This window comes from Bos indicus x Bos taurus, chromosome 4 (genome assembly GCF_003369695.1).
Source record: "Bos indicus x Bos taurus breed Angus x Brahman F1 hybrid chromosome 4, Bos_hybrid_MaternalHap_v2.0, whole genome shotgun sequence".
In the NCBI taxonomy this organism is placed as follows: Eukaryota; Metazoa; Chordata; class Mammalia; order Artiodactyla; family Bovidae; genus Bos; species Bos indicus x Bos taurus.
Window position 1 is genome coordinate 59036816 of NC_040079.1, and position 18324 is coordinate 59055139.

The 18324-nt window shown below is 40.0% G+C and overlaps 1 protein-coding gene across 1 annotated transcript in view; it reads right to left on the minus strand.

Moving 5' to 3' along the window:
• Positions 1 to 18324, minus strand: part of AOAH (acyloxyacyl hydrolase) — a 188208-nt gene that overhangs the window by 71874 nt on the left and 98010 nt on the right. Inside the window, exon 13 of the mRNA XM_027539535.1 lies at positions 11199 to 11290. Coding sequence (XP_027395336.1) covers positions 11199 to 11290 — 92 coding nt within the window. The remainder of the gene's footprint in view (positions 1 to 11198; positions 11291 to 18324) is intronic.

Here is an 18324-nt window from a genome sequence, read left to right on the forward strand (position 1 = left end):
ACTGATCTGATCTGATCTGAAGCAAAGCTTCTGGGGCTTATTGAAGTCTCTGATAAACCTTACACTGATTAAACTTGTTTTCCTTTATTTAAATCAGCACTTCCAAAACTTATTTGACCTAGGAATATTCTTAAAAATGTGCATAATACCTTTTAACATCTTGTGGAACTAGTGCTTCACAGAACAGGTTTTGAAGAACATTGATAAATTACCTCTGTGATCTATATTTGAGCATTATGGCATGGCCTAAAATCTCAAGTTCAGTCAGCTACAAGAATCCTACTAGAAAAATTCGGAGGTTGTACATATACTTTGGTCAATCTGGATTGCAGTCAAATTATATCATTCCAGACAAAAATTCACATCAATGCTTAATTTCTTCAAATAGCAGATCTTTCCTTTGTTTTATACTTTCTACTTGACTACTGAATGGATAATTTTACTTTAAACTTATTTTCTCCAATTTGTTGACTGCAGTTATTTTAATATTGTGATGACTTTTTGCTAATTTCTTGTAGAACATATTTATTTTAGAACACACTTAGAAATCCAAGGGCTTAAGTTACACTGATTTATTTTTATATGTATCCCGCTATGCAGCTGGTGATTCAATTCATGCTGTTTATATTCCTCCTCCCTTGTCCCTGGCGTTTTCCCTAAAATGTTAATTCCTGCAAATCTGATTTGATTTAGGCAATCTGAGAAATTGCAAGGGAAGGAGGTTTGTAGATTGTACCACACTCTGCAAATGTAAAGTAACGTCATTATGAACTTACTCAGTGATTCTTATTATTGAATACCAACCACAGTGCCACACAATGTGCCAGGAGCTCGGGCTTCAGAGAGACGTCAAGCCTGATCCCTGTACTGGAGATGCAGAGTCTGGTGTAGGGTGGGTGGAGTGGTCAGACAGTGAGTAAACAGTTATGACAAGTGAGATGATATTGGTATTGAAGGAGCAAAATAGGAGCACAGGAGAGAGTCAGATGGGGGTTAGTATGAAGATGCTGTCCAAGGAACTGACTCCTAACTTTGGTTGGTGAAGTACGAATGGGAGTAACTAGATATGACAACAATGAGGCTTAAATGCCTATGAAAAATATTCAAATTCACTCATAATCAAGAGGTTACATATGAGAACGTATGTAATAAAATAAAATGCAATAATAAAACAATATGCAATAAAATAGTTTTTGTTAGATTGGAAAAAATTAAGAAAATGGGCAATATTCAGTATTGACAAAGGTGTGGGGCAACAAGTATTCTTATGCAATATTTTGGGGAATGTAAATTGGTGCAGCCCTTTTGGAAAGATTATAATAAATTAAAAATGTATACCTTCTGATCCAGCACCTTTTTTCCTAAAGACATTCTCACATGTAGTCATAAAGAGAACCATAGGAAATTCATTAGAGAACTAATGGAATTTGTGAGGACTTGGAATTAAGTTGACTGTCCGTCAATAGGAGAATGAAACAGCCATACTATGAAATATCATGCAGAATTGCATCAGAATGCAAAATGCTTCAAGAAGTATTATGGAAGCATTAATTTATAGTATATTATGCACAGTATGATGTCATTTATGGGAAAACCCCAACAAAACATTTATTTCTTTATGTAACAAACACATAGAAAGAGTCTGTTAGGAAACCACACTAAATTGATAACAGGGCTTTCTTCTGGGAATGGGAATGAAATTAGGGGAGGGCTCTGATTTTTTTATTATATACCTCAGTATTTTTTTGGAAAATGAAATGTGTTTGTGGTTTGAATAAATAAATTAAAAATAAGTAGGGTTAAAGGGGACATTGTCTCAGTGGAGAGATTGGTCAGTACAAGACAGGAAGAGTCCTGGGCCAGGAGTCGGTATCCTCGGCCCTTCCTGCCCCGAGCAGTGCCTCCATTGCCTGCACTCCATCCCTTCCTGCCTTGTCTAATAACTGTTTCCGCCTCTGTCTGCCTTTCTCCCTCTTTTGGCTCCTTCTATCTCTACAAGCATGTGGTAGGATTTCTCATCTAAAAACGTCTCTCTTATCTCTTATTCCCTATGAGCTATCACCTCACTTCTCTGCTCCCTTTGATAGTAAAACCTGTTTAGAGTTGTGTATGTTCACCTGCATTTACTTCTTTACAACCTGAACCTATTCTCTCCAATCAGACTTCCATCTCTGCCCCACTAAATGTGTCTGGTCAGAGTGTCACCATGATCACCATCTGGACACTCAGTGGCTCTTCTCAGGGCTCATCTTCCTCTCCGTCTCCCACCATCTAGCTTCTGGGCACTTCTCCTTTGGAAAGACTTTCTTCACTTGGCATCCAGGACACTAACTGCTTCTGGTTTCCTTTGCCTTTTAGGGCGGTTCCTTCTCTTCCTTAACCTCTACATGTTGGCATCCCCCAGCCACTGTCCTCAGCCACTTTTCTTTTTCACACTCATTCCCTGTAATAAAAGATCTCAATTTTTTGCTCTCAGGACCACTTTATATTCTTAAAATTATTGAGGAAATCAGAGAGCTTTTGTTTATGTGAGTTATAGCTGTCAATATTTATATACTGTAAATTAAAACTTAGAAATTTAAAAAATCATTTAATTATTAATCATTTAAAATAATAAATCCATTACATATTAACATAAATGAAATATTTGTTTTCTAAAAACATTTTTTTTCCAACTCCTCCCCCAATTAGTGGGAAGAAAGGCATCATTTTACCATTTGGCTAATATCTTTAATGTCTGACAATAGAAGACACCAGGGTTCTCAAATCTGCTTCTGCATTTGTCTGTTGTGATGTGCTCTTTTAAGGGAACTATACGAAGGAAAGCTTGTCTTAAATATACATTTAGGTGGAAAAGGGAGTAAAATTTTAATATCTTTTTTAGATAACAACCAATTGCCTTCTTTGATTCTATACCAAAACTCAGCAAGTAATTATCTCTTAAAAGGCCGATTAGTTGCCATATGGAATCTGAAATGGACTTTTTGCACCATGTTACATTCAAATGATCTAGCTTGTCCTTTGAATGGCATGATTTCCTATATCAAACATTGGCCATTTAGAAAATATTGGTTCACCGAGTTATGCAGATATTCCAAATGTTGACACAACTTATGATGTTGTTGTTCTTGTTCAGTTGCTAAGTCTGATTTTTTGTGACCCTGTGGACTGCAGCATGCCAGGCTTTTCTGTCTTTCACTATTATTTCCAGAGTTTGCTCAAGTTCATGTCCATTGAGTCAGTGATGCCATCCAACTATCTCATCTTCTGTATCCCCCTTCTCTTCCTGCCCTCAGTCTTTCCCAAGATCAGGGTCTTTTCCAAGGAGTCAGCTCTTCCCATCAGGGGCCAAAGTATTGGAGCTTCAGCTTCAGCATCAGTCCTTCCAATGAATATTCAGGGTTGATTTCCTTTAGGACTGACTGGTTTGATATCCTTGCTTTCCAAGGGACACTCAAGAGTCATCTCCAGCACCACAATTCGAAAGCATCAATTCTTCAGCACTCAGCCTTCTTTGTGGTCCAACTCTCACATCCATACATGACACCTTATGACACAATATTGAAAATTGTGTATCTCATTAGAAAGGACTTGGAGTAATAGGAAGTTGTCAAGTTCATAACAGAAGATACAATTTTTAAAAAATTCTAAATTTTCTCTGAAAGCTCAAATTTTATGCTTGGCAACCAATACTGGCAGTTGTTTCCCTTGAAGTGACAAGCTCATTTCATTCATTGCAGATATAATACCTGCCATATATCCAAGTCTAAATAACTATAATTTGTTTTCCAGTCTTTTTCAACAAAAGGTGTTCTGTGAAAAACTGACTAATTCAGTTTTCAACTCCCTCACACAAGTGCTTTTCTTTAGGCCAAACATCATGTTTTGTTATGTAGCAGAAGTGCTCTATGCATATTTCTATTTCATCAGATGACATTCTTAAAAATCATGTATTTACTTTAATAAAATTAATATTTTTTTCCTATTTTATAGGTGAAATTTTCAAGGGCAGATGTCCTCTCTTTTTTAATCTAGAAGGTGTGAAGGTGAAGACCACTATGATTATTAATATGGCTTAGTGCAATTTTGATTCATGCTCATATGTCAGCAGTTTTATTCACCATTGCTTTTTTACCTCAGGTAAATGGCTACACAGTGCAAAAGACAACTACTGTCTTAGCATTGTTGTGAAGATACTGTTCTTATCCTGTGGACCCCCTGAAAGGGTCTTAGAGACCCAGAGGTCCATGGACCACACCTGGAAAATCACTGATGAAGTCTATCTCCCATTCCAGTTGGCCTCACCCAACCTCAGATTACCAACTCTCTGGCTAATTATTTGTTTTGCAAAGTATAATTATAAGATAGCTAATCATTTGCAATTATATCACATATAATTTTTGAATAATGGATTTAATAAGGTTATTAAGCCCATTAGTGCCTCATACGTACATGTCTTCTTTTTTTTTTTTTTCAAACAGGAAATTAGGTTAGCAAATCTTAGCTTCAAATCCCATCTCTCCAATTTTATGTTTTTAATGCCCCAAGTGACTTGATTTGGAGTTATACATTGCTTTTCAAAATTGTTCTCTCATATAATGTCTATTGGGTTGGAGAGAATAGATAACCTTTAACACTCAGATTCTAGGACACTTCTCATCAAAGATGTGTGTTTAAATGTCCTTGAATAGCATTACTGTGCCACTTATAACAATGGCTTTGTCTATTTCTTTCTAGGTGTTTGACTTGTTTCTGGCCCAAATAGCAAATTTAAGTCAGAAGCAGAGGGAGCAGCAGCTACTCTAGAAAATTCCATCTACTTTGCACCAATTTATGTTGGCCCACTGGTCTCACTCTTATCTCTCGAGCTTGATATGGTAACTTTGGTCACTGCTTTTGGTTCTTTTGGCTTTTGTGACTTTTTAAAATTTATTTTTGGCTGTACTGGGTCTTCATTGCTGAGCATGGGTTTTCTCTAGTTTTGGCAGGCGGGGGTTACACTCTAGCTGCTGTGAGGGGACTTCTCATTGTGGTGGGTTCTCTTGCAGAGCACAGGCTCCAGGGCATGTAGGCTTCAGTGGTTGTGGCTCATGGGCCTAGTTGCCCTGTGGCATGTGGGATCTTCCTGGCTCAGGGATTGAACCCGTGTCTTCTGCTTTGACAGACAGATTCTTGTCCACTGAGCCACTAGGGAGGCCCTGGCTTTCATGACTTTTTAAGGCTAACAGCAGTTTCTTACTTTTTTTTTTTTAAGTTGTGATTGTTGCCTTGCTCTTCCCTCCAGCTGGTTCTGCCTCCCAGCTTTGAAGAACTTCTTTATCATTTAGCCCTGGCAGGCAGAACTTCTCTGACTTCTGGCCTCACTTTCAGAAGGGGAGTTGGATAACCATAAATGCTCAGGTTAGATGTGTTGGGTTCAGGTGATTATTTCTGTTAAGGATTTGGAGTCACCCGTTTTCCTCTCTGGCTGTTGCTTGGAGAAAATAGTATGCATGAAAGATAATAATGGAGAACCACTTTAATTAATAGCTGGTCAAACACCTAATGCAGGGCTTACTATGCATGAGCTCGACTTCTATTACACAGTAACCCTGGCCCTACATAAATTTGGTTCTTAGAACATTTCAGACTCTGACCCACAAAATTAGTCACAAGCCACAGTTAGCTAAGGGTTGGAGAAAAGCATAGGAGGTGGCAAAAAGGAGGAGCACCTCTCCCCAGCAGTTTTCCTAATGGCTCTAATTCAAGCAGCAGCTAAAGAAGGACACGGACTCAAACGTCATGTTGCCCTAACAGCAACCAAACTTGAATAACAGAGAGAACTTCAGAGATCAGCAGGTGCAACTCCCCTTCATCACGTAAATGAAGTCCAGGAACGCTAAATGTTCCACCTGCAGCCACATAGAACCAGCACCCTTTCATCTGTCAACACAGACTTCCTCCTACTCTACTATACGGACTCAAAGTGCTCTGGAATTTTAGATGCTGCTTTTCTGTTGACACACATTACCATTTAAGTTAAAGATGTACAAAATAATGATCTGACTTACATCTATCATGAAACGATTATCACAATAACTACAATAACTTTGGTGAACATCTATCATCTCTTATGTGCTCAGTTGCTTAGTCATGCTCGACTCTTTGCCTATGGACTGTGGCCTGCCAGGCTCTCTGTCGATGGGATTTTCCAGGCAAGAATACTGGAGTGGGTTTCTATTTCCTCCTCCAGAGGATCTTCCTAGCCCATAGATCAAACCCATGTCTCCTGTGTGTCCTGCATTGTCAGGCAGATTCTTCATCACTGCACCAACTGGGAAGCCCCATCATCTCTTATAGATACAACATAAAATATTACTTTCCTTGTGATGAGAACTCTTAGGGTTTACTCTCTTGATAACTGTCATATATAATGTATAATAGGAAACTCCAGTACTTTAGCCACCTCATGGGAAGAGTTGACTCATTGGAAAAGACTCTGATGCTGGGAGGGATTGGGGGCAGGAGGAGAAGGGGGGGACAGAGGATGAGATGGCTGGATGGCATCACTGACTCGATGGACATGCGTCTGAGTGAACTCCGGGAGTTGGTGATGGACAGGGAGGCCTGGCGTGCTGCGATTCATGGGGTCGTAAAGAATCAGACAGGACTGAGTGACTGAACTGAGTGCTAACTTTGGTGAACAAAGTTATATTTTTATAACTTTTATAACTTTTTAGTTTTATCTTTATGATTTTGTATATAATGTCCCTAGTAATTATTCATCTTATAACTGTAAGTTTGTACCTTTGTACCTTTTGACTGTCTTCATCCAATTCCTCCTCCTCCTCCTATCCTTGGGTAACCACAAATCTGATCTTTTTCTATGAGTTTGTTTTTGAAATATAATTGAACTATAACACTGTGTTAGTTCCTGATACACAACATAGTGATTCAATATTTTTATGCATTTCTAAATGATCACCATGATAAGTCTAGTTACCATCTATCATCGTACAAAGTTATTACATAATTATTGACTATATTTTTCTCACTGTACACTTCACTCCTGAGACTCACTTAGTTTGCACCTGGAAGTTTGTATCTCTTAATATCCCTCATCTATTAATATATTGCTTTTAAACAAGAAGTTCTTCCTTCCTGAAGTTTTGGTATTGTTTTATATCCTTCTATATAGGTTACTGGGCCTTGGCTTCTTTAACTGAAATAGGATTTTCCCGTTACATTAGTTGTGTTTTAACGTGTTCTGAACACAAATAACTATTTTTAATCTTCAAAAATAGTTTTTTTTTTCTTGCTTCTAGAGTTCTCCCTATTGTCAGGCTCCCAGCTCCTAAGCTGCCAGCCGCATTTTTTGTTTTTGCCTTCAACCTACTCAATTTCTTTCAGAAAGCACATAGTTTTAAGGGATATTACTTTTTGAATTTTCTGAAGCCTGAGAGTCAAGAGAACAGATTTTATTAATGTTGACTCAACTGAGTGATGTAAAGATTTATAAAACTAAGTGGTTATGTTGTCTTTAAATGCATGCATGTAATTTCAATTAGAGTTACTTTCATCTCATAAAGGAGATATTAAATTTTGAGTGGGTGGAGGGTTTGACAGAAAAAAGAAAGGAAAACAACCATCTTCTCTTCCAAATGACATTTTTTTTTGCTTTCAAAGGTACATTTTTTTGCTTTCAAAGGTACATTTTCGAAATAACACTGTGAACATCCAAAGGGTGAGGCAGGAGGCATTTTCCAGAGATCCAGTTGAATAGAGAAATCCATAAATTTCATCCCATGTTGATAAGCATTTGGACCCAAAGGAACATTTGCTCAAAATGCCTGAGGCAGCTGCCACATCTCTCACAAACACTGCTTCTAAGTCAATGTTCTGCTTATTCTGATTCTGCCAGAAGAGGATCCTCATTCTAATGCCAATATCTCTTTAGTGATTTTTACACACTTCATAACTCTTTGTTCTTTAAAGGAGATTGGCCTAGCACAGGTTATCTGAAGGAATAATTTGCATTCCCTTCATGGATCCCAGCCCTGTCATCATGGCAAAGGGGCTCGCGTAACTCAATGGAACTATGAGCCATGATATGCAGGGCCACCCAAGGCTAAAGGTTCATAGTGAAGAGTTCTGACAAAATGGGTCCGCCGGAGGAGGAAATACCAACCCACTCCACTATGTTTTTGCCATGAGAACCCCATGAACGGTATGATTCTCAAAATCCTTTGAGCTAGGTTTTAGCAATACATGGACTGAAAACTTCCAGATGTACAAGCTATGTTTAGAAAAGGCAGAGGAGCCAGAGATCAAATTGGCAACATTTGTTGGATCATGGAGAAAGCAAGGGAATTCCAGAAAAACATCTATTTCTGCTGCATTGACTACACTAAAGTCTTTGACTGTGTGTGTGAATCACAACAAACTGTGGAAAATTCTTAAAGAGATGGCAATACCAGACCACCTTCCCTGCCTCCTGAGAAACTGGTATGCAGGTCAAGAAGCAACAGTTAGAACCAGCTTTGGAACAACTGATTGGTTCAAAATTGGGAAAGGAAGACATCAAGGTTGTATATTGTAACCTTGCTTATTTAACTTAGATCCAGAGTACATCATGTAAAATGCTGGACTGGATGAATCACAGCTGGAATCAAGATTGCTGAGAGAAATATCAACAACCTCAGATATGCAGATGATACCACCCTAATGGCAAAAAGTAAAGAAGGACTAAAGAGTCTCTTGATGAGGGTGAAAGGGGAGACTGAAAAATCTGGCTTAAAACACAACAATAAAGAGACTAATGAAAGGTTGTTGCTGAACCACAAAAGACGCTGGGATTCTTGGCATCCAGAGGAGAAGAATTCAGTCAGGGGCCAGAGACGAGGCTTGGCTGCTCAGAGCTTTTGTGTAATAAAGTTTTATTAAAGTATATAAGAGATAGAGAAAGCTTCTGACATAGACATCAGAAGGGGCAGAAAGAGTGCCCCCTCGCTAGTGTTAGCAATGGAGTTATATACTTTTTAATTAGTTATTACAGTGAATCAAAAGAATGTCTGGAGGTTATAAATACCTTACTAGGCTCACTCCCATAATTTACATTTTAAGATAACAGGATTAGCCAGGTTTTTCCCCAGAAACTGTCCTCAAGCAAGATACATTATTGTTATATAATCCTAAGGAATGTAGAGGGAAAAAAAGGTTCGTCCTTTCCTCTACCTTGAGAATTCCAGACCCCTCTCTCCTTGGGGACCCCCAGACTTCTTATCAACCTGCCTAGGAATTGACTCTCTCACTAAGATGATGGCATCTGGTCTTATCACTTCATGGCAAATAGTGGAAGCAGTGACAGATTTTATTTTCTTGGGCACCATAATCACCGTGGATGATGACTACAGCCATGAAATTAAAAGATGCTTGCTCCTTGGAAGAAAAGCTATGACAAACTTAGGCAGTGCATTGAAAAGCAGAGACATCACTTTGCCAACGAAAGTACATACAGTCAAAGCAATGGTTTTTCTATTAGTCATGTACTCCAGCTGTGATTCATAAAGAAGACTGAGTGTCAAAGAATTGATGATTTCAGATTGTGGTGCTGGAGAAGACTCTTGAATATCCCTTGGACAGCAAGGATATCAAACCAGTCTATCCTAAAGGAAATCAACCCTGAATATTCATTGGAAGGACTGATGCTGAAGCTGAAGTTCTAATATTTTGGCCACCTGATGCGAAGAGCCAACTCATTGGAAAAGACCCTGATGCTGGGAAAGATTGAAGGCAAAGGGAGAAGGGGGCGGTAAAGGATAGAATGGCTTGATAGTGTCACTGACTCAATGGACATAAATTTGATCAAACTTTGGTAGATAGTGGAGGACAGAAGAGCCTGGCGTGCTGCAGTTCATGGGGTCACAAAGAGTCAGACATGACTTAGCTATTAAACAACAACAAAAATAATTTGCATGACAATATATGAGATGGTTTAACAGAAGCTACTGCTACAAGGGACACACTGAATGGTGACACCCTGGGGCCATCATACTGCTGTGATTTTGCTTAATGGGGATCCATTACAACCCTTATTCCAGACAGAGAATTCCCTTTTCTATCGAAAGGAGTTAAATATATTCTTTGTCATGGCAGCTACATGGTAGAGAACACAGAAGCAGGTGGCAACTAGACACTAAGAGAAAGACAACCAGATAGCTTGGGCCCCCACAAATATATAGAGAAAAAAACCTCACACGGAAGGTGGCCAACCAGCCAGGGTGTGCACCTTCTTGGAAATAAAGCTGATAAGGACAGTGCTTAGAGTCAATGTGGAGCAAGTTCCGTGAACAGAGTGTGTTTGTAAATAGCAACACAGAGCCTAATACAAGAAGGTGCTCGGTCAGCGTAGACTAGCTCAGAATAGAGATAATTTTCACATAAGCCACAGCTAGATGGTTCCTTCTTTTGTGTCATGAGGTCAGAATCTCTCTGCAAAGCCCTTATAAGAATTATAAGCCATTTGTGTCTGAAGAATCAAAACTTTTTCTCTCCCTTTTACCCCACTGACTTTCTAAGGAGGACCTGTCTGCCTGCTGGGTTCTGAAGGATGATGGGTGGAAACTGCAATAGGATTGGGGAACTAGCGGGATTTCATATCGATCAGAGAGGAACCCCCTGGTCAGAGGACAGAATAGATGCAGAAAGGACAGGGGGCACTGGCTGTTCCCAGGCCCCGAGTCAACACCCAGGGACACAGAGCAGGCTGGGTCTGGGTGACACTCATGACTTGTCATGCGTCATCTCTACTTTCAACTTCCGAGCATTAAAGCCAGAATGACACTAGGACTTTGAGGCTTGCCTATTATCTTTTAAAATGTTAATGTATATATATGAGTGTAAATAAGAAAGTAAACTTCTTCGTCTCTTGAGTCAGAAAAATTCAGTGGTGTGCTAGAGTCTTTCTTATCAGAGGTCAACTCTAGGGCCCCTGAGCAGGAGTGCTCTTTCCCTGCCAGCACAGATAGAATGTAATTTGCAGGATGCTCCATCACAAGCTATGATGATATGAGTATGTCAGTGGTGGGTTTGTTGTGTCACTTGTGTTCCGGAGGCAATTTCTAATGATCCTCATTTTAACACCTTGGGAACAAACCTCATCTCCTATTGTTCCTTACATAGACACATTGCCATGTTTGAGGGTACGCAGACATACATACCTGCTGGTGGAGTACAGAAATCCAGTAGTACCAGATAGCTGGGGCCAGTCAAGCTCATTGGTAAGAGCTATTGGTAAATTGAGGAAGGATTTCTAAACGAAAAACAAGGTAGTAATTATCAAAATGGTCACTAGCTTTCAACAGGGAGTAAGGTTGTCTATTGCTCAGGCATTGCCCTCTGCCTGTCTCTCTCTCACCTTGTTAATCTCTTTAAGGGACTTTGCATTTAAAGCATATGCCTCTTAAGGTTAACCATCATCAGAAAATTCACAGAGATCAGCATTCACTCTTAAACTGGCTTCCATTCAGCTCCTGTGAAAGATGTAGAAGCATGGCATCTCATACTCATCCCTCATTTGAGAGGGATGCTTCAGGACATGGGTAAACTTTCAACTATTTAATTTCTGAGATTTTCTCCATTTTTAAGGTTGGGTAATCAGAAAATTGATCGTCTGAAAACTAATAATACTCAAGCCTCCAGCAAAAATACCTTCCCTGAGTTCACAGCTATGCCTTCAGTTATTAAGATGGTGTCTCCTGACATCCTTGGGTGGGCGGGGGTTCTTAGACATCTTTGCAAAATCTTATGGTTCCTTTTCTCATAAAGATGCACATATACTCTTGTGATTTTGAGGGGTTCACAGAACTCCTGCAACTCTTGCACAGCCTCCTGTTCAGGAACTCCTGACATGGAATTCTAATTCTAATTTAAACTAGAATTCCTTTGAACCACATTCTATGACTTATGCAAAATCACAAAAGAAAAATGTTGCTAGCTATGTCTCCTGATTGTTCCTTAATATAGATGATATCTGGGATAAACCCCTTCTCTAGTCTAATTCCTAGAAAAAGCTCATCTAGAATAATGTGTTTGGAATAGGCTTACTAGATTTAGCAAATAAAAATGCAAGTGCTCAGTTAAATTTGAATTCTATAAACAAAATGTGGTATACATATTCAACAGGATACTACTGAATCTTAAAGTGAAAGTGAAAGTGTTAGTTGCTCAGTCTGACTCGTTGTGACCGCATGAACTGCAGTATGCCAGGCTCCTCTGTCTATGGAATTCTCCAGGCAAGGATACTGGAGTGGTTAGCCATTCCCTTCCCCAAGGGATCTTCCTGATCCAGGGATCCAACCTGGGTCTCTTGCATTGTAAGCAGATTCTTTACCATCTGAGCCACCAGAGAACCCCATTCAATCTTAAAAAAGAAGGAAATTCTGATACATGCTACAATATGGATGAATCTTGAGGAAATTATGCTAAGTAAAAGAAGCCAGTTTAAAAAAAAAAACAACTCTTGCACGATTCTATTTGTATGAGGTATCATGTGTGTGTGCACAGTTGCTAACCAGGGATTGAATATGAGGTATTCAGTTCAGTTCAGTTCAGTTCAGTCGCTCAGTCGTGTCTGACTCTTTGCAACCCCATGAATCGCAGCACGCCAGGCCTCCCTGTCTATCACCAACTCCCAGAGTTCACTCATAACTTTCCTTCCAAGCAGTAAGCATCTTTTAATTTCATGGCTGCAGTCACCATCTGCAGCAATTTTGGAGCCCCAAAAAATAAAGTGTGACACTGCTTCCACTGTTTCCCCATCTACTTCCCATGAAGTGATGGGACCAGATGCCCTGATCTTAGTTTTCTGAATGTTGAGCTTTAAACCAACTTTTTCACTCTCCTCTTTCACTTTCATCAAGAGGCTCTTTAGCTCCTCTTCACTTTCTGCCATAAGGGTGGTGTCATCTGCATATCTGAGGTTATTGATATTTCTCCTGGCAATCTTGATTCCAGCTTGTGCTTCTTCCAGCCCAGCGTTTCTCATGATGTACTCTGCATAGAAGTTAAATAAGCAGGGTGACAATATACAGCATTGACGTACTCCTTTTCCTATTTGGAACCAGTCTGTTGTTCCATGTTCAGTTCTAACTGTTGCTTCCTGACCTGCATATAGGTTTCTCAAGAGGCAGGTCAGGTGGTCTGGTATTAGGGGTTCTTATAAGAAGAGGAAGAAGGGACATGGGTACTGGACAAAGGCCATGTGATGATGAAGGCAGAGACTGGAGTGATGTTTTCACAAGTCAAGGAACACGAAGGATTGCCATCACCAGAAGCTAGAAAAGAGGCACAGGACAGATTCTCTCTCAGATCCCTTAGAAGGAATCATCCTGCTAATATCCTGATCTCCAACTTCTAGCCTACAGAACTATGAGAATAAATTTCTGTGGTTTTAAGCCACCCAATTTGTGGTGCTGTGCTGTGGTAGCCCTAGGAAATGATGACATGGCCTGAACTGGACAATTTGCTTATAGTTCTCATGAGGGTCCAAGATATAAACCCTTCTCAAAATGAGTCATGTAGTAACTATATTCACACACAGTGGTTATCCCATGCTGTCCTTCCCTTTTTCCCATGGTTCTGTGAACTTCCTTCACTCCCTTTTCCTCAATCATCTTCTCCTTGTACATGCCAATCCCAAGGTCCCCAGTGTTGTTATTATTCTGAGTGCTATTTGCAGTACAAGTGGAGGCTGGAAGTGGGTGGGAGGTGGTTGGGAAGGATGGCTTCTTGGAATACAACTGTATTTGTTATGGTGTTCTTGCCTAGAGAATCCCAGGGACAGAGGAGCCTGTTGGGCTGCCGTCTATGGGGTCACACAGAGTCGGACATGACTGACGTGACTTAGCAGCAGCAGCAGCTGTGTCAAAGGAGCAGAAACTAACTCACGGAGGCTCCCAATAAGTCTCCACAGTGGATGGAATTCCAGCAACTGATACTTTGTCCCCTCTTGGCAGGAAGCACCCACCACTTTCTCTCTAAACTCCACAATTACCATGACTGAGCTACTCTCTCTTTTAGTTTCTGTTTCTCCTGACATTAAAATAAAATTCTTTCTCTGCTTTTTCATCTCATTTTTTCCCTAGGTCTTTCTGCTTATAATATATGTTTGCTGTAGGATTTTAGAATATTCAATTCTACTGGAAAAGACAAGAAAAACAAATAGAGTGGATGAAACTCATAAGACGTGTTAAGATAGTGAGGAAGCAAGTGGTTTGTGAAATGCAGGCAGAATTTATGAGCTGTGCTAAGTAAGTTAGCAGCCTGTAAAAACACATTAAAACTCTAAGAATGACACAGTACACCCCCACATTACTCTATCACCGTTTCTTCAGTCATCTGCACAATGAAAAGCCAGATTTTGAAAACTGAGTATGGAACTGGGCTTCTGATTCTGGGTGGGTCTGCTTTCTCTTCCGAAGAAGGTAGTAGGCAAGAACTCTTCAAACAAAGGGTGGTATGTCTGATATCCTCTGCAACCTGGAATAATAATGTCAGGGATGGTAGTTCTGACGTGTGCCGGCAGAGTAGGGGAGGGAGTCTGTTCTAGGAACCAGGAGATCTGATTTCTATGTCTGACTCTACAAATTCAGTACAATTTCATGATTTGGATATGACATACTGGAAATGGGTTCCATACTCCATGCAGCCCCCATTCTCAATTAGAAGTGGGTAAAAAAACTTTATCTTCCTGGTCGAGGCAGAAAGGATGTTGAGAAAGGAAATGGCCAGCAAACCTATCTTGAGAAGGGAGGGTGGTCTCCGTTCCCCAGTATTATCCCAGTTGTTCTCTCTGGATCAACCTGAAAAAATGGTCTCAACTACCTTGGAGAATCCTGGACTCTGCTGCTCTCCAGGAAGCCCTCCCTCACCAGTCCTGGAATTATCCCCATCAGGAGTGGAGAGCGGCTGGTGCTGAATTGCCACTGGGATCAGGGTGGGTGTGTGTGCATCCCACAGCTGAAGCCCTGAAAGGCCCAGGAAGGTCACCTGTATAGGCATATCCTGGTTACTTGATTAACCTTGAAATAATGCAAATCTGTGTTTTCCTGGTCTAATAATTCAGACTTCATTGATGGTGTTATGGCAAGGCTTTACTACTACTAGCTGTGCAAAAGTCAGGAAAATATAGCTTTACTAGTGTTCCTGTTCTGATATTGCTGACTATTAGCCTATCTACTTCAACAAGACTGTTGGGAGGATCAAGACAGCATCATATTTAGAGGATGGATCACCTACCATCTCTCTTTCCAAGTGGGTTGTTTCTGGTTTTAAGAAGAATAAAGTTTATTGCCAGAAATAATAGAAAATATTTGAGCAGACAAATGGAAACCTCACATATTTTTTTCTTCCTTAGTAAATTTGGTAGATAAAAATGAAAAGTAACAGCCATTAATAGCAAAGGTTTTATAGACCCTAGCATAAAGAGAATGTTTAAGTCATATCACATTAAACACTAAAAGCCTTATTCACGCAACATTATACTCAAGATATTTCAGGCACTTAAGGCAGGAAAAATGCAAATTAAGATCTCCCTCATCAACTCTTGCTTATTCCTCTGGAGCATTATGTTCTCAGGAAACTCATCTTAAGTGTACCTTAAATGTACATATGTGGAAAGACTTAATATTTAGCAAGAAAAAATTTCCAAACTTGTAAACAGCACCAGAAACTCAGTGAGTATTAAATCAACTACTGCATTGCTTCAAATTTTCTTCTGACTTTATCAATGACATAAAAATGTTTTATATCATAACTGGCAAGTGTATAGCATTTTTGTGTAATATTTTCACTTAACATTACTTTGTGTGTATTTCCATACTTTGAGAAACCTCACTGGTTCTCATTTTAATTAATCTTAGTATGTATAATACTTTGGGTTTGGGAATATTTTAAGCCCTAGCTTCAATAAGCAACTTATATTTTCATTTCATAAAGCCATCTTAAATGAGAGAAAGAGAATAATGGCATCCATCACCCATATATCTGGTTCTGCCAGCCTTTCAATGACTAAGGGAATATTCTTGCTACCTTTATTTTACTGTTTACATTTGAGCCCTCCCCATCCAGCAACGCTTTGCACAGAGTATTCTTTAAAAAAACAAACAAACAAAAAAAAACCCTCTTAACTGAGTTAGACCTAAATTGACTATTTTTGAAAAGTACAAAATCACATGGAGAAATCTGTAGCTAACTGCTATTTGAAAAAGATACCGAAGATATCATCAACAGTTAAACAAGTCTTTTTAAAAATTTATTTCCGAGGAACTAAATTCTCAGAGCAAACAGGTTTGTTGTTGGTCTTTTGATAATGGAGTGAGAGTCTCAAGACCTGGGAATCAGAGACAATAGCTCTATCTGTCTAGCATTTGAGACCACGGGGCTCCAGGTCCTGTTTGGTCTGCCGTTATTTCATCTGTCCCGCAGGTGGCATAGGTGAGGTTCTTCCCGTGCTTTACGCCTTTCGATCCCACTGTGCTACTGAACTGCCTCCTGCCTTCTCAGGAAGGTCCTTCCTCACTGCCCCTCCTCTGCACCTCCCCCCACACAACCATAGTGCCTTTTTCTTACAGGAATACCGAATCTATGAAACTTGACGGGTCTTCCTTGACTCTCACACACACTTTCTTCTTCTGGTCCCATTCTTTAGGCTTTGCTTTGTGCATAAATCTGAGAAATGGGCTATTTCCTGCCATCTCAGTAAACAGGGATTTCACAGTCATCAGGGACTGCAGCTCTCCTGTGTCAGCTGGTAAGCCCTGAGGAAACTCAGGAAGGAAAAGAATACCTGCCATCTAGCAGCCATCAGGCTACAACTACACCCTAAGGTGAGCCCCGAGGAAACTCAGGATGTGGAAACACAGGATACAGCCCCAGTTAGCTGAGGTGCATGTCAAAACAAAGATTTTAGTGAGCCCAGACCCTTACATCTTCCCATATATAGAAAAGTGCTAAATTCCTTAACTTGGAATATCTGGTTTTCTTTAACTAACAATAATCTTATGATGTTCTGACTACCTGCTCTTTGCTGCAAAGCTCCTGTGTATACTCATTCCCTCCTTTCCTCCTTGGAGCAGTTTCTCAGAGCTATCTAAAATACTGTCTCTCATTTTGCCCCAAATAAAATTTAACTTGCAACTCTCACATTGTGCATTTTTAAAAGTCAACAAATCTTATAAACTAATGTACACCCATTTTTGGTGCTTGAATGTGCTGTTTCCCAGATAACTTTTGCAATTTAAACCAGAGTGGGGAAGGGAACTAATCTCAAGTTCCCCTTATGTGCCAGGCACTGAGACAGGAAACTTATGAAAATTGTTCAACCTTATGGAACCACTCTGTGAGGCAGGGATTAGTTTTTCTTCCTCTCTTTCTCCTCTCTCTATTCCACACATGCTTTTTGAATAACTATCATTATCAGATGCTGAATATTACCTCTTAAAATGAACAAGTACCCAGGTCTCATATGAATAGCAGTGAATTAAATAACCATGCTTTATCCCAATCAAAGATACTGAAAAAGGGCCTCTTAAATGGCACCCCCCCACCCCCATCACTGGTTCCAGTCTGAGGGAGATTTTTGTATTTTCTGTTAGTGAATCCCTTACACTGGGCAGTGGGGCCCAGAAAAACTACTGTGAACAGAATTTAGAGGGAGTTTGGACAACTCCCAAATCACAGAGCTGGTAAATAGTAGAGGCTGGGATTTGAACCCAGGTTCTGGTGGAACAGGGGCTTCTCTGATAGCTCAGCTGATAAAGAATCCACCTGCAATGCAGGAGACCTGGGTTTGATCCCTGGGTTGGGAAAATCCTCTAGGGAAGGGAAAGGCTATCCACTTCAGTATTCTGGCCTGGAGAATTTCATGGACACGGCTTTTCATAGCCTTCTTGTATCTGATCCTTTCTTTTCTTTTTAGCTGCCAGATCACCTAGAATCACAGCGTTAGCTAGCTGGATTTGCTAGGTGTTGAAAATGAAGCCTCCTGCTGAGGAATGGTCTTTCAGATGCTGTTTCAGGTAAAAAGTTGAAAAATCTATACATAATTCTAGAGTTGCCTCCAACTTTTCCTCCTCTGTCTCTTTTATGGAAGCCATGCATAACTTATGAAGAATGCAGAATAAGTATTTTGCAGATAAATATTGAAATTATATGTGGACCCTACATAGACACCTCTGTAAACACCCCATTCACATTCCCAGGGCCTGTTCTGGCCTGACACAGGCTGAGGAAAGGCAGCCACAGGGAAAGAACAGAGCATTCTGCTGCTCTGGAGGTTTATCTTCC